Source organism: Thalia democratica, chromosome 7, assembly GCF_965202585.1.
Source record: "Thalia democratica chromosome 7, ktThaDemo2.hap1.1, whole genome shotgun sequence".
NCBI lineage: Eukaryota > Metazoa > Chordata > Thaliacea > Salpida > Salpidae > Thalia > Thalia democratica.
The window spans coordinates 41,368,605-41,386,259 of NC_139171.1; the positions used below are offsets into that span (position 1 = coordinate 41,368,605).

The window sequence follows — 17,655 nt, forward strand, 5'->3', positions numbered from 1 at the left end:
TTTATGAATGAAAAGCTCTGAAAAGCAAACAAAAATGTGTTTAAATTTTTCTTAAAATTTTTATTTTTTTTTTAATTTTTAAAATACTGCAGTAATGCAAAAGTAAAGCAAAGACAAAAAAATTGTGATTAAAATAAAATGTTGTGTTCTTGCGTTATACAACCTACATAGATTAATCTCTTACTTTCTTATACTTACTTCCTAAATCAGTTCAAAAACAAGTATAATTAGACTGTAATATTTTTGGTTATTGCTGTACAATGTACACTCACTAAAGTAAGATCTACAATAATTTAAAACATGTTTTGTAGTATGTGTAATTTTTAAACATTAACTTTTATTTAATGAATTAAAAATAAACTAAATTATAACACAGTTACTTAACATTAAGTCTTAACAACATTTAATTTAAAAAAAAACAACATATGGCTTGAGTTAAACTTATTTCAGTTATCATTAATGAAATTCAAAGTAAAGCTAATCAACTATAGCCTGCTAAAAAAAAGTTAGAAAAATATTTATTTAGATACTAATTACAAAATGATATAATGCTAGTAAGAGCAGTATAAACTATTTAAACTAATTAATTTTTAACATACGAACCTTGTTCTTTTGCTTTCAAGCATATATTTATATGGTCAGCTACATTTGCCACAATTTTTTCAAATAGAAAAGTGGATAAATCAACCTGTTGTTTTAATAATTTTAATTTAACTTAATTTTAGTACTCTGCCATAAAAGTATAAAAGTAAATAAAAAGTTAGTTTTAACCACTTAGTTCCTTAAAAAACAGGTTTTTGAAAAACAACAAAAAGTTTATTACGACATTACATTCAAAAAACTATAATATTAACTATATACCCATGTTATCAATTTAGAATCTAAAAAGTAATAAAACTTGGGAGGGAATACTTCAACTTTAAATACTAATTGTAACACAAACAACTAAAAAACAAGTTTTTTCGGGTCTGACAACGTTTCATTTTTCAAAGATTAAAATATATTTATCAAAAAACCTTGCTAAAGTGAAATATGATATAAGATAAAAAGTAAAAATCATTAAATTCTAGAGATCCAAACAAGCAAAGCAAGTTTGGATTTTTATATTATATAATAAATTATGATGAATAAAATTTAACAATAATTATGAAACACCATATGGACTTATGGTCACCTAAATTTCTGAAATCGCCCACTTTGGGAAACCAAAAATTATACATGCTAAAAAATGCTTTTGACGAGGTTAAACATATGTATAACTCGTATATTTCAAATTAAAGGTTTAAATAATTTTTAATACTTAAAGCATATGAACTCTTAAGTAGAGCCAACATCATGACTCAAAGAACTATGAACGCCAAGCACAAACCTCCGATTCGCAATGTATGATTAGTTGAAATAATAGTTGAAAGAAATTAGATAAGTAATTTCGAATTTATTGATTTTACGCGAAAGCGACTAGATATCCGATACTTTACTGTGCAAAGGAGGAAGATCTGATGAATGAGTTTGAAGGACGATGTGAGTTGAAAGTATTTACTCCGTCAAGTATTCAAACAAACACAGCCAAAGAAAAAGTCGAAGAAAGCATAAGTGTAGCCCCTGGTAGAATTGGATCTGCTGATGATGAAAATTTGGTTACTATAGTTGATGTTTTTGACCCGTGGTCTGAAATAGAAGAAAGAAAATTAAGAAGATTGAACGTAAAAAAGATATCTGATGAAAAAATAAGAAAAATGAAAGTGAATGAAACGGCTGGATTGCGCAAGTCTAGCACAAGGCAGAAGAAACGAAATTCAACTCACTTGAAATCGAGTACAACTGAATTAGCAAACAGCAGTGTTTTTTAAAAAGAAGAAGTTTTGTTGAAATATTTATTTGTAGTTGTTCAAAAAACTCCTTCTTTGAAAAAACCTAAAAAATGTTTTATAAATTACAGGATAGTTTAAAAAGGTTAAGAAGCGACAGACGTAAAAAATAAAATCAGACAAATATAGGTGTTCAAAGGAAAGTTTTGTCAAAGCTAATATTTCTAGTCGGTCAAAAATTTTCTTTGGAGAACCCCAGAAGCTATTTAAAAGTTTATCGTGCATTTAAAGCTGGGTTAAAAAAAAACACAACAGCAACCGAAGTGTAAAAAAAAACAGATTACCAAATATTTTCAGATAAAAAGAGTTAGAAAACGGTTACAAAAGTATAACATAAAATGCATCAAGTTAGTTTACACAAATATTTTTTTTTTGTCTCAATTTTTAACCCAATTTTTTATAAATTGACATTTAATATTTTACACAATAGAATATTATTAATTAACTAAAAAATTTTTTTTTCCAACCAAAATTAATAAAGATATATAATTTTTTCATTTGACTGTACTAAATTATGTTAGAAATTACTTAAAAAAAATTTGTAGCTAGATATTTAAAACGAAATAACTAATTTTAAACATTTTTGTACCAAAAAACTTCTGTTATTTTAGAATACATTTCATGTATATGACAAATAACTTAATTTTTAAAATACTCAATACTAATTTTTTAATAAAATAACTTAATTCTAACCCTTTTAAAACGCAATAGATTGTGTTTTTGTTATATCATAATTAGTTTGCGCAAACTATCTACTTGATTTTTTTATTTTAATAAATAATTCTAACTTTGTTAAGACATGTTATATACTTTATTTTCTAAATATCTAAAATTTTTTCTTATGGCTTTTTGTTATAATTGTTTTTTTCTAAGCTTTTGGTTGATCAGTTACTATGTTACAACTATATGATGATTTTGAATTTTTGTCAAAGTTTATAGCTTTTTTAGATAATCAGTTTATGTGCTGTAAGTGTATGAGCGTATGTCATTTTGGTTTAAAAAATTCTAAATTATTTTGCTGGTAAACAAACACCACATAATTTTATAATTTTTGGTATTTTTTTAGATGATACTTTTGTAACTAAACATCATTTTAGGTACCTTTATCTTGAGTTTTATTTTTAACTATGACCCTTGCGCTTTTATTTTTCTTCGTTTTAAAACTACTATCGTAGTTTTTTTTAACAAATGTGAACTCATTTTAACTTTTTTTTTTATAAGTTTGTTATACAGTATTTGATAAGTTTTGAACATGAAATTTTTGGTACTTTGGTTTTTTAATGGTTATTTTTATTTTTTTGGTAGCAACTTATTAAATGTGTATGTTTAATTTTTTTTTCATTATGAATTTGTAAAATTTTTAATATTTATTTTATAAATGAAGGAAACTATGTTTCCAAAGAGTTGCAGCCAATTTTTATTATTAATTTTTGATAATTTTTAAAAATACTTTTTTTATTAAACTATATTTGGGTGACAAATAGTAAACATTTGCTGCAACTCTTTATATGGAAAGCTTCATAGCTAACTTTTAGCTATGTCGGATGCACCTTTTGCAAAGTTAAACAATTTGATATTTTGTGCCTTTTATATTAAAATCAAAATGCATCATCTGTTTAAGTTTACAACTGCCTGCTCGTTGGTCTTTCTGCTGAGACTGGTATAATATTGAGAGGTTTTAAACACTTAAACCAGTTGACTAAAGTGCATCAATATATAAACCTTAAAATACCATATCTTATAGCTGTATGTTAAACAACGTGTTATAAACTTATGTTTGATAATGCAAATTTATTCATTATAGTGTTTGAAAGTTTTTGAAAATGACCAATAAAGAGTCGAAACGTTGTCAAACCCAAATAAACTTATCTGTTCGTGTTACTAATGCTACCTAATAAAATTTATAAAACATCTAATTGATCAACATTAGCTGGCTAGTATAAAACACTATAATAAAACTAAAACTTATTACTTTATTACTAATTTTTATTATTTTTTTTTTCTTATTACAGTAACTTATAGTATATTTTAATAAAACTCTAAAAAAAATAATGTTTTGCTACAGAAGAGGGTTTTTGAAATAACTCTACTTGTTCAAAGTATTTTTTTAAAGAAAAATATTTAACGTTTAAATAAAACTTACCTTTGATAATCTGTTACACAGCATAGCTATTGAATGTTTCAAATATACCTTTATTTCTTCTATAAATTGTGTATCATCAGTTAGTTTTCTAAAGATAAAATTTTATTTCATATTGTTATAAAAAAAACTTACTTTTATAAAATTAACTTTTTAGCTTGTTTTCGTATAAACTTATATAAAAAAATTAATTTTTATAAACTTTATGTAAAATTAGGTAACTGCTTAGGATAAATTTGAAACTTTAGATATCAAAAAACTTACGAATACCAGCTTTTTATGTATTTTTCTACTAGCTCATCCGTTAGCTATAAAATAATTAGAAATAAAGTTCGAGTGGTAGTAGTATTAGTAGTTTTAAGTTAGAACAGTTTTAAAATTTTCATTCTAAAAAATTATGAAGTAGTTAAAAACAACTTAAATATTAATAAGTTCTTTATTATTTATAAGTCTACAACTTTTATCTATCAACTTTAATTTTAATTTAACACCTATTTTCATTAAAAAGTCACTCTAATTGTAATAATATACAAAAAAGCTTAAACTACTTTTAAAAGAAAAACTATTATATTGTTTTCTTATATCAAGAGTAAAAAAGTTAAATACAGTACTTTGCTACTTGATTTTAGTTTTCTATAACAGACTAAAAAACTACCTACAAAAAAATAGACTATAAAAATTTTGTAATTTTAATTTAGAGTAATAATTATTAATAAAAAAATTAATCACATAAAGTATTCTAGCTCAACATAACACTTTTTAAACAATAAATTATTTAGCCATAAGTATAACACAGTCAAAAAAACAATAACTTTCAACTTATAATACTTAATGAGTTCTAAATAAACAGAGACTTTAGTTCGATTAAGTAATAATGAACCTAAATGCTGTTTTTCATTTTGCATTTGTACTAAACGAGCGTTTATGATCACAGTATAAGGCCATAGGGGGGGAGGGGGGACCAACATTTTTTTTTACAAAAATTAACTTTAGCTTTTATATGAAACCTTTAAGTACAAACTACAAGCCAGTTTTTATAGGATTCAAAAACATCATTTAACTTTTGAGATATTTAATTTTTTGTAAAAATTTTTCTATATAAACGTATGGACTGCAAATTTTTTGGGGTCAATTTTCTCGGAAATTTTAAAATTCACTAAAAATCTATCTCCTCCTTCAAAGTCTTTCAAAGTATAGAAAAGTAATTACTTTGCCAATTTCCAAAAGAAAAGTAATATTTAAAAAAAAAACAACAACATAAACAAGATAAAGACTAAGGATATGATATTAGTTTATATAAAAAAACAAACTTACTATAAATACCAACATACGTTAAACATGTACAACTTATTTTTAATAGGTTGTTATAAACATGACTTGTAAGATTAAACTTTCATAAAATTAAATTTACTTTATGTTCATAACTAATATATTATAAACTACACTTAACAGTAAAAAAAAATATAATTTATAAGTTTTTTGTATAGTTTTTGTTAAAACTTTTAAAATTTAAGTTTCATAAGGTTTATTATATTATAGTTATAAATAAAAAGAAAAAAATTCTTAAATTTTTTTTATAAAGTGTATACCTTTAATCTTTTTAATTTACTTAAAAAAATATTTTAGATTATATACCTAAAATTTATAAGTTCTAAAGTTAAATTGTTAATAAGTTTAGACACAAAAGTTATTATCTTTTATTTCCATAAAACAAGGTAAATACTAATTTAAATTTATTTTATTTAAAAAATTTCGAATATCTATGATATTAAAATATAGTTTGACAGAATCTAAGAAAAAGTTCTTCAAGCAGTTAAAGATACTAGAAAATTTATGTATAATAAAGTGTTTTATAATTATCAACACATATAACAGCATAATAAAGTATCATATACATTATAAATCCAAATTTATAATGTACTAATAAGTAGGTTATTTATATAAAGTATATTTTCACAAGTATAAAATGCATAAAATACTATAGTAAATTTACTTATATCATGTATACAAATCTGCTCTATATATCTTCCTCAAAGTACTTATATTTTGTTATTAATTTAAACTACATAATAATATCATAGTTAATTCAATAAAACAAGTATCTTTTAAGCTGTTGTTATTATACTCCAACTAACTTATTTCGTTAGGATCGTTATTAAAAAACATAATTAGTAACTATAATTTTAGGTGTTGAAAAATTATATGTGAAATTAACATATAACTAAAAACTTAAATATTTTGTTCAACTTTAATATTTTTTACTATAAAAAAATGTCGCAAATAGTAGTAACAAGCAAAAAGTATACTTAAAACTTACTTTTTGAACTTCAATGTCAACTTTTTCAGTTACATGTACTCCAACCCAAGGTTGAAAGAGAAGGTTGATCTTCTTTCTGTATAGAAGTCTGCCAATAAAAATGTTAAGAAACCGTAAAAAATAGCTTAATTAACTTAAAGTGTATCTTTATTAACTTAGTCACTTAAAATACCTCTGGAACTCTTTTTTTTCTAATCAATTTTAAAGTAAACCGAAGATAAACTTATAAAAAACATAAGTTGTTATAGTTTTAAATTTTTAAGCAAACTTCAAAAAGTAAACAAAATATGTGCTACGGCTGTTTTTAGTATACTTAAAAAAAAGAAAAGAATATCTAAAGATAAAACTAAAATCAAAGACAGTATATATTTAATTAATGTTCGAGTAATACATATATGTACATTGTACATGTACTGTACTTTACATTAGTGTTTACTACAACTCGTGGATAAACGTACAGCTGTTAAATTTCCTGCTTGGTAACTAAAAATTTTGTACAAGCAACCCTACTACAAAACTAAGGAAATAAAGATAACTTTAATCAATACAAAACTTAGTATTATAACAATAACTTGGGTTATACACTTGTAATAAATTTATCAAACAAAAATGAATCATTAGAGTTTTAAAGCTACCTGTTTTATTTTTAAAGTGTATCAAAAATGTTAATTTATATATATTTATTCTTATATACATATATATATATATATATGAATTTCAAGTGTAAGTAAATTAAATATCTTTAAAAAATAGTTTCTGTTAAAAAATCATCATAGACTGTAAAAATTTTGACAGAGTATTTTTGAAGTGTCGTTTAGATAGCTGCAAAATCATTATAATTTTTCATTATGCAGGGTTGGTTCGTACGCAAAACTTTGCAATTTTAGACTAAAATTCCTTGATTTAGACTGATTTACAGGGTTGCCACTCTTTGAGCCAAAAAAATTTCCCTGAGTGACCAAAAATTTCCCTGAGTAACCTTAAATTTCCCTGAGTTTCCCTGAGTATTTTTCAAATCTTAAAAAAAAAAATTTCTCTTCTAACACAAATTAGTAATACCTCATTCTCATTTTTCTTCTTTAATAATAAAAGGAAGGTTGTATGTGTATGCTTCTGCATAAAATTTATGAAAAAAACTGTTTTCAAAAACTCAATCTTAAAAGGTTTAAACCAATTAAAAATTAAAAACTAAATTTTTGCACAACTTTGTGTAAACTTGTTAGTTAACTTTCTAAATAAAAGAATAAAGTTTAATTTGTTTGACATTTTTATTGACAAAATTTAATTACACTATAATAACAATTTCACATGAAGAACTCACTTAAATGCATACATAATAACTTCATTATGACTTGTATGTCTTTCCTAGCAACTGTTCTGAATGCAGTAAATAAAACTTAAAAGCTTAACATTATTGTAAAAAAACCTGCAAAAAGAAAGTTTAAAGAAATAGCTAAAAAAATATCTCATATCAAAGTACAACTTAATACCTAACAACTGATACAAAATAATCTTAAATTCAAATTTTTATGTTTGATTTTACTTAAGTAAATATAAATTTAAAACTTAAAAAAACTACAATGTTAATACTAAGAATATTGAAGAGCTAGCCGCAAGGCTAAAAAAATTCTAAATAACCACTTAAATAATAAAAATTACTACTTTTGAACAAACTATTGAAACTGGATTAACTAAACCTCATTCTAGATCTAGAAAAAAAATTCCCTGAGATTTTCAAAAACTTCCCTGAAATTTACAGAAAAAATCAAAACTTCCCTGAGTTTCCCTGAGTAAAAAGAAAAATGCCTAATTTCCCTGAGTTTCCCTGAGTTTCCCTGAGATTTTCTACAGTTTGAAAATTCCCTGAGATTCTCTGAGTTCCCTGAGTGTGTGGCAACCCTGGATTTAGAATGACATTTTCCCTAACCTTTGTTGGTAAGCGCCCAATTGGGCTTATAACTAGATCAAACTAAGTAGCCTAATAGTAATAAGACTTTTTAGTTAACATTTTATTCTCTCAAATTCAAATTATTTTACTAGACATGGCTCCTAGAAAAAATCACAAGAATTTTAGTTGTCAAAACTTAAAATTGTCATGTAACCGTTATAGTTATATATAAGACTTTACTTTCTGAATGCTTTCTCACATAATCTTGAATTTAAAAAATAACTTAAACTAAATCAACCTAAAAGTTAAAAATTAACATACTTTTGATATAAAAACACATAAAGTAAAGTTCTTTTAGAAAACTACTACGTTAAGTCTTATAACTTTTATTCCAATAGGAATTTCTGCTCAAAAACAAATTTATTTAGATTGAAAACTTTGATCCTCAAATTTCTTTTTGAGTTTCAGAATCTTTCAAGCATTTGTACTGAAAAACCTTGACATTTTGAAAATTTTGTCTTAATCTGGTTAAAATTAATTTTTACTACAAAAACCAATATTTAAACTAGAATAATTCGAAACTTAACAATATACTCAAAATAAAAATGATTTTAAAGTTTCTTTTCGAAATTAAAAAATTCAAACAAACTAAATGACAGAAACTGACATCTTGCCAATATTTCTAAATAAAATCTGATTTAGCCTTACGCGTATGAACCCTAATTAAACCCTTAAAAAAACTGTGTAGCTTATATGTTAAAACGAATAAAAAAAGATATTATTGCTTAACAAAAACGTTTGTTTATAAATAATTTGTTGTCTAAATCTATTTCATTTTTATTTAATTATAAGTAAACTACTTTTGCATAAACAGTAGTTCCTACAAAATAAATTTGTACAAGAACGGCAAAAGTTTAACAAATTAACATTTTTAAGTTTAGAATTTTTTTTTTTTTTTAAAGTAATATATGTACTAACTTATTGAACGTTGTAATACTAAAACGATTATTATTGCCTTATAAAAAGATCTATCTGTAGAAAAATTTTATACCATTAACAAATTTTAAACATAGACTTTTGAAAAATTCGCTACTTAGAATAAAAAAATATATAATACACCATTTAAGTAACTAATTTTTTTTTTACAATTTTCTCTTTTTTTTTCTTACATTAAGGTGTATTATTTATCTAACTACTTAATACTTGTTATAGTTTTCGAATATAAATTAAAGTTTAGTTAACCTGTTAGCTTTTATAAATTTTAAAGTTTTAATTATTAAAAACTAGTTAGGTTTGGCTTTTAGACAAAAAACATTTTTTTGAATACAGAGGAATTTTTGCTAATTGCTTGAAGTTTTTAGGTCAAGTTTTTTTTCACCTATAGAATTAAACAATGTTTATTAGAAAAGATACTATAAAAAAATAACTCAACAGTGTACATTTGTAAAAAATTGATCATAATAAACATTATTAACATACCAACGTTAAAACATATTAGTTGTATATAGGCAAAAATATATGGTAGACTAAGCAGTTTAATATTAGACCGAAAAAATTTTTAGTGTTTTCACACTTAAAAAACAAATAATGATTTTAAGTTTGTCTTCAAAATTAATTACTTATAAAGTATAATATAAAATCTTAACTAACAATTGGTTTTGATCCAATATTGAAAATGCGTCAATAGTCTGTTAAGTTATTAAACAATAGTTTCATTAAAAGTTTTTATAATATCACATTCAAAAAATAATAAGAGATTTATCATTAATTACATCTCTTAGCGTACTGCAATAATTGCCATAGATGGTTTTGTAAAATTTATGCATTAAAGATTCAAAAATATACTTTTACTGAAAACTAATTGCAGATAGTGAGATAAAAATTACTTTTATAATTTTATACACAATTAAAGTTTTAACAGCTATCAGCAATCAAATGGCTTTCTTTAGCAATTAAAAGAAATTTATGATGTCCTATGATATATTATTATTGTTTTTTTTTTGTTTTAAATGCTATAAACTTAATTTAGAAACATAATTGTGAGCCATGTAAGAGTTTTTTTTTTCAATACGAAAACTTTCTGTGTATGTCTACTGTACTTTAAAATAAAGTAATATTCTAAACATACTCTTTGAAAAATTATTTTAAATACTTAACTTTGACAAAAAAAAAAATAAACAAATTGAAGTAAAACTGTATTGATTATAAGTACATATTAAAAGCAATCATATGTATATACAATTAATTAAGTTAACATGTTTATAAAGTTATAAAGCTTTTAACTTTATTAATACAGAAAAATGATTAAAATATTGTTATTTACTTTAGCAATGAATAATAAACAATCTGTAAAGATAACCATGGTTGCTGAAATGATACAATGAGGTGCATAAGTATACTTTAGAAAAAAAATTAAAAACATTAATAACACAACGAGATTTAATAGTTTTAAAATAGTTATTAAAATTTAAACAAAAACCTGCTGTTTGTTTGTTGGGAACCAAGGTAAAACATTGAAAAACTCGAAACTTTCACTGCAAAAAGGATTAGTATAAACTAAAATTTAAAATTTTTATGCAAAAACTATCAAAAACTTTTACAAATATATTATCTAAAAGTTTAGAGAAAAAATTCGCTGATTTCATAAAAGAAAAAAAAATCTTCTATAATAAGTAATCTAGAATTTTAGTTTTTTTTATAGCCTTTCTTTTTAACAACACAGGTGTTCAGTTATGATTTTTTTGTACCCTTAAACTTTAATATAATTAAGTCTTTCTTGAGTTTAAATGATAAAATGAAAATTAAAAAAAATCATCTAATTTAACATTTTTTTTGGTGCCTAATTTATTAAAAGAAAAACTACACACATTTCATTATTATTTGTTTATTTTTAAGTACTTTCGACTAAGAATCACCAAAACCAGTATCCAGTAAATTAAATGAAAAAAATTTATTGTAGCCAAAAGGTTAAAAGTTTGTAAAATATAAACTTACGTAACTATTAAGTGTTAGGTTAAAATCTAAAAATTAACTAAATGTTAATGCTAAAAAAATTCATTAAATTCAAATTACTAAATATATAATCATACTAAAACGTACCAACAATAAAAATTTACAATAGTAAAATTAAACTTTCAAAATACTTAAGAAAACAACTACTTATTATAAAACTACTTATTAAAAAGATTAAAAAGTTTAGTCTGATAGAAATAATTTCTGCTTACATAAACTGAGTTTTAATGATTGAATACATAAGACTTCCATAACATATAGTTTAAAAGAGTTCTCAGCTCGCATTAAAACTGAAAAATTCTTTTTTTTCTTAACTATTGGTACATTCATGGTTGTCGATTAAATGTTGTCAAAAACAAAAAGTAGTTTTTTTAGGTTTTTTTGATAGACTAACAAATCACATTTTTGGCACATGCTGATCAATTTGTTAGTAAAAACCTTTTAGACTTTTTCCCCACGTAGTCCACTATCACAGTGACAACTAAGTTTATAGATGATGTTCCTTTTTTGTTCAAGGCTTCAATCAAAATTTCAATTTGTCTACACAAAAAACGACTTATAATACTTGCTGGCAAAAGTAGAAACATGTATAGCACAAGCGCTAAATCTTACAACAAGCTAATGAAGGATTGCCTGACTACTACATACAAAATTTTTGATGATAACATAATAGACAAAATAAACCACGAATTCCAGAAAATAATCTCTTCAAAGCGTTTCAACATGAAAAACAAGAAAATACCTAAGTTCTTTAAGGTATACGCGTTCCTTACAGTCAAAGATCAAAAAAAAGACTTCCCGCTCAACATTGAATGCAGAACAATCAACCCAAGCAAGAATATTCACTTGGTAAAATAAGCAAGAACATTCTCAAAAATATTGTGACTAAAGTAAAGAAGAAAACAACAACAATCCAATTGAGAAACACATATGAAGTAATAAAATGGTTTGATCAAATAGATGAAAAATCAAACAAATGTTTTGTCAACTTTGACATTCAAAAATTTTATCCAAGCATCAAACTGATACACCTTAAAAATGCAATAGAATTTGCAATAAAGTTTACAGATATAATAGAAGAGGATACAAACATCATCTTCCACACATGTAATTCAGTGCTTACTTACAATGGAAAAATATGGACCAAGAAAGATCAAGGCTCATCTTTTGATGTCCCTATGGGGTCATACTTTGGTGCTGAATTATGCGGTCTAGTTAGCCTTTACATACTTGATAGATTGGGAAAAACATACATGTCAAACCAAATAGGCGTATATAGGGACAATGGTTTAGCAATCATCAAATAAAAAAACAACCAAGATCTCGAGAATTGAAAAAGCAAACAACAAATATATTTCAAGACATCGGTTTAGCATCACAATATATATTGGAATGACAAGATGCAACTTTTTGGACATTACCTTAGACCTAGCTAACAATTGTTATATGCCATATAGAAAAGAAAATTCCGCAATCAGATACATAAACAATAACTCCAACCACCCGACAATAGTCAGAAAAAATCTACCTAAAATAATAGAGAAAAGATTAAATAGGCTGTTTACAGACCCAAAAATCTTTGATAATGCAAAGCATAGCTATTAAGTTGCTCTACGCCAATCTAACTTCAGACACAATCTTAAATATGAAAACAAAACCAACCCTGTAGACAAAAATAAACAAAAACAAACATGAAAAATTATGTTCTTCATTCCCCTTTACTGCCAAACAGTTAAAACTAACATTGGGAAAAAAAATCTTAAACCTAATTGATAAACACTTTAAAAACAAGAATATGAAAAAGAATAAAAAAATATAACCGATACATATAATTTAACATTTTGTAATATTATAAAACTGAAAAATCTTGAAGTTGGTTGATGACAGTATAATCTATTTTTAGCTTGTCTGCATAAGGTTATTTTAAAACTGTTTTGACTAAAAAAGTTTGATAAAAAATTACATTAAACAACCAACCTAATAAAGAATGTTGATGCTCCAACTCCACAAAAAAACAGCCAGAAAAAGACCATCATGTCAAGAATACTAAATATTTAGTTGATATATCAATTAGTCATTAAAAGTTTAGTAAAGTTGTAGAATTGTTAAAGATATGAAAACTTTTTATTAGCTTAGAATAAGATACATTTGCTTATACTTATTTATCATTGTTGTTAATTAAAATTGAACAAGTTAAGAGACAATATTTTAGTTTTTTGAAATATACTTTTAATAAAAAGCGTTTTTATACTATAAAGTAAAATAAAATTAGTGTTTTCAATTAAAAATAAAAAAAACAGTCAGTCAATTTAATTTGGCTAACAAAATTACAAAAATTAATCAATATACCTTATAGTCAAAACGAAAAATGCTGCTAAAGAAAACAACAGTACCAAGATTACATTTTTGAACTTCATACTTGAATATTAGTAAACTCTGTAAAGTAGGTAAGACAAGTAACTTAAAAAAAACTAATTTACTAGTACAATCAGATACTAAACAAGTGAAAATATATTATTTGTATGGGGAATTTAAAGTAGGTCTCTTTTAAATTACAAGGCTTGTGACCCTTTTGACTGAATTTTAGTTTATTTTTTTATAGGGAAATTATTTTCGAAAATAAACTACTCTCTAAAAATTTTTCTAAAAGATTTTTGCTCTAAAAATATGTAAAATTATTTTAACTGGAAGATAACCATTTTGTTGAAACTGTGTCTGAACTTTAAGCAAACAAGTATTATAAAATTTTGTTAGTATTAGCTTGAAATAAAACTTAAAAAATAATAATCAAAATTAATTTTGAATTAAAGTTTTACTTTTAATTCTAATTTGTAATGAAAACAAAAATAGAAAACAAAAAAAAACAATAATGATAAAATCAACTGTCTTGAATAATCACAGTAACAAAAAGATAATAAAATAAATAGCTTAACAATAAACTTTATTTATTCTAATAATTTATAACAATCACTCCCCCATTAGCTATACAATCATAAAATAAAACATCTGTCACAATCTGCTATACACAAAACATACAAAAAATTTCATTACAATTAAAATATACATACCAAAGCAGTATAGATTTACTACTCGTAATAATTTAATTTTATAGTTATATTTATAACTATCTTTTTTTAAGTTTTTGAAAACTTCTGGGACACCAGACCAAAACTTTGGACCCAAATATTTAAAGCAATTTAAGCCAAGTCTTGTTTTAGGTCTTTTAGTTGTACTTTTTTTTTTGAAAATCCTGTGTTGTGTGAATGAACAGAGCAAGCAATTGTAAATCTATTGTGCTCTACATCAAAACCCTATAAAGTATTATGCATCAACATACAAATTTGCAATTTATACACACCATTTAATTTCAGCACACCAGGTTTTTCAAATAGGGGGTATATTTTGGTCAGGGAGGCACACAACAAATATATCTGATTATTTTATTTTGCATACAAACAATTGGTTTTAGGTAACAGTCAGCAGCAGAATAACCCCAAGCAGATATACAATATTGTACTTGCGGACAAAACAACCATTTTAAGTGTAATTGTGTCCAAACAAAACCTCAATTTTAGAAAAACATAACAACTCCTAGACAGTTTTGATTTCAGAGAACTCAAATGTTTCTTCAAATTCAACTTATCATCCAAAATCCTACCTAAGTATTTTATACTATCACTCTGCTTAATAATTAAACCATTAATCTTAACACTAAATTCGCAATTTTTTGATCAAAGTTTCATTAAAAAGCAAAAATTTTATGTATGAGTGTTTAATAAAAAGTTTATTAACACACAACTATCTATCAACTTTATGCAATTCCTTATTTAATAACTGTATTAAAACATCAGGATCTTAAATTAATTTAAAATATTCAAAGTATAAACTGAAAAGTATTCAAAGTATATCAAAATATCACTATGTTGGTAGCTTAGACAGATATCATTAGCAAGAAACAACAAAAGAAAGTGTATTTATTTTTTAAAATAATTTTTTTGTTTTTGTTTGTTTAAAAATACATAATTAAAAACACAATAAAATTGTTTTATTTAACTTTTATATTGAACAACATGTCTACGAAGTGTAAATAGGTTTTATATAGAACTGTATTCATAAGATATAGCTTACATTTGAAACAAACATGTTTTCCAAAGTATTTTTTAAACAGTGGAAAATTTAAACTTTATAAGTAAGAATTTTAATAAATAGTTTCATTACAAATTAACATTGAACAAAATACCTGCAAAGTCTTAGTTGTTTATGTAAATAAATGTTTGTATAAAGTTTACCATTACAGTAGCTTACAAAAAATCAAACAAAGAGAGACCAAAAAGTTTTTCTCCACACCTGGTCCATTGTCTATATTTATGAGTACTAGTATTGTATTTTTGTATAAGTTTCAGGTGTTGGTTCCAATCTTACAGCGTAAAAATTTCTAGTTTTTTATGTCATTAAGACCACTATGCAATCACCCCACACATTTTATTTCTTAGGTTTGTAAGATATTGTTTGTGTTCTTAATACAATTAAGTTTTGTCCTGGACATGACTTTAAAATGTATCCTGGTGTGTGATTCAATAACCGAAAGATTTTTTCGTACACCAGGTCCTTGGACCAAATATTTGAGCGCTTTTCTTCGTTCAATTAACATATATAGTCCTTTAATAAATACATGGTTAGATGGTTAAATGTCAGCTGTGTTATTAAACTAATTCATAAATTTAAAACTCCCTAAATAGCTACAATTAATATTTATGCTTGGGAAACAAATATTATTACATATATACCTCTCATAATTTACCTAAAATGTTAAATCTCATATTCAAGCAAAAATCAACACTTAATTCTTTTTTATATCGATTAATTTTTATTCTTTTTGATCGAAAATGTTTAAAATTCAATTAAACGACTTGATTACCACTTTTTTTTTCGTACACGAGGTTTTTAGACTAAACTTTTTGAGCACTTTTATTTTATTGATCAGAAAAAGATAAATAATAATTAATAATAAATACATTGATTAACTAAAACTATACATTTTAGAGGAAATTTTATTGTAAATTGATTTAAGTAATTTTTTTTTAACATTTAAGGTTTCTTTTTTTAATTTTAGGTTTATTGAAATAATCTAAACCAATACTTCTTAATGTTATTGTTTTAGCCTTATACTTACCACTTACAACTACCGTTAGGATAAGTTAGTTTTGAAATATATAAGATAAACAAACTAAGAGTTACAATCCGTCCCCAAATTTCTGTAACTTATTTGTTTTATACTTTTTAAAATATCTTATGATTTCTTATACTTTTTGCACAAACAACTACTGTAGCTCATTTTTTCTTGACACTTTCTAAATTTTTATTCGACATTAACAAGGATTATAAAGAAATAGCTCTAAAATTCTAACAAGTTTCGTCCATATTAAATAAATTGGCTTTGTCGTTGTTGTGTGTTCTACCACAAAGCTACTGATTGTAACTTAAAAGTTTAGGGCTATCTTTCTGAAGTTTTCCAAAATAATTAATGAGCTTTACCGCCAGATCAACAACAACATCTGAAGTACTGAAGCGACCGTTTATGGGTAAAGTGTAAAAAATTGACACAGCTAAATCAATCACAGCCCAACGTCTCTGACATTGTCAGCTAATTGTGAGATTATAGTCTGCGCTCATTTGATCAATTTTAACCAGTAGTTTTTACGACCATCGTCAACATCTCAACTCTGTTGGTTTTGAACTCTTCCATGTAAGCTAGTTGCTATAATGCCACTGTGATTTTTATAATATCGAAACTTTTTCCAAGTATCTTCAAATAACTTCTCAGTCGTTTCGATACATATTAATACGCTTCTAGTTTTAACAGCAAGTATTTGTTAAGGAATATTTAAAACTTTTTTACTATTAGTTTTTGATTATTTTTGTATTGATATCTTCTATGGTAAATAAACTTTTAAAATATTAAACCTATTCATTTAAACTTGTATAAAAAAGTTTGTTTAAACATTAAATGACAAATCGGTCAGTTTAACATCGTTTAAAAGCAAAATTTTGAGGCTTCCTACAGTTACTTACTTTTGACCCGAGTTCAACATACGAAGTTTAAGATAGATTAAGACACTTAATTTTTTTTTTCAACACTTACTACTAAGTATGAAACTGTCATCTGTGGTATTAAAACAATCTAATACTATACTAATAGTAGCTCCTAAATTTGTGTTTTAGATGCTAAATTACACCATATATACAAGATAAAAATTGTACACTGTTAGAACAAACTTAAAATTAATTAACATGATGTAAATTAATTAACATACATATGATTTTTTTGTAAATATTTATAAATTTTAAAGTGTTTGTAATTGTAAAGATATATGAAATCTTACCGGCATGTTTAAAACATTTATTGTTGCTCAGGGAGAGTTTTAGATTT

The 17,655-nt window shown here is 24.4% G+C and overlaps 1 protein-coding gene across 3 annotated transcripts in view; it reads right to left on the reverse strand.

Moving 5' to 3' along the window:
• The window catches only part of LOC145840372 (sorting nexin-14-like), a 33,465-nt gene extending 19,805 nt beyond the window's left edge, over positions 1-13,660 (reverse strand). For 2 of the 3 annotated variants that reach the window (XR_014370113.1, XM_082947616.1), the window contains exons 1-8: positions 13,575-13,660; positions 13,203-13,271; positions 10,693-10,747; positions 9,864-9,901; positions 6,326-6,413; positions 4,273-4,316; positions 4,012-4,099; positions 604-688 (exon numbers count right to left, since the gene is read on the reverse strand). Coding sequence is in view for 2 of the 3 variants with exons in the window: in XM_082947616.1 (XP_082803742.1) it covers positions 604-688; positions 4,012-4,099; positions 4,273-4,316; positions 6,326-6,413; positions 9,864-9,901; positions 10,693-10,747; positions 13,203-13,271; positions 13,575-13,642 (535 nt within the window). In the remaining variant the exon portion in view is untranslated. The remainder of the gene's footprint in view (positions 1-603; positions 689-4,011; positions 4,100-4,272; positions 4,317-6,325; positions 6,414-9,863; positions 9,902-10,692; positions 10,748-13,202; positions 13,272-13,574) is intronic. The other variant, XM_082947617.1, reaches the window with a different exon arrangement.
• Between the last annotated feature and the right edge of the window lie 3,995 nt (positions 13,661-17,655).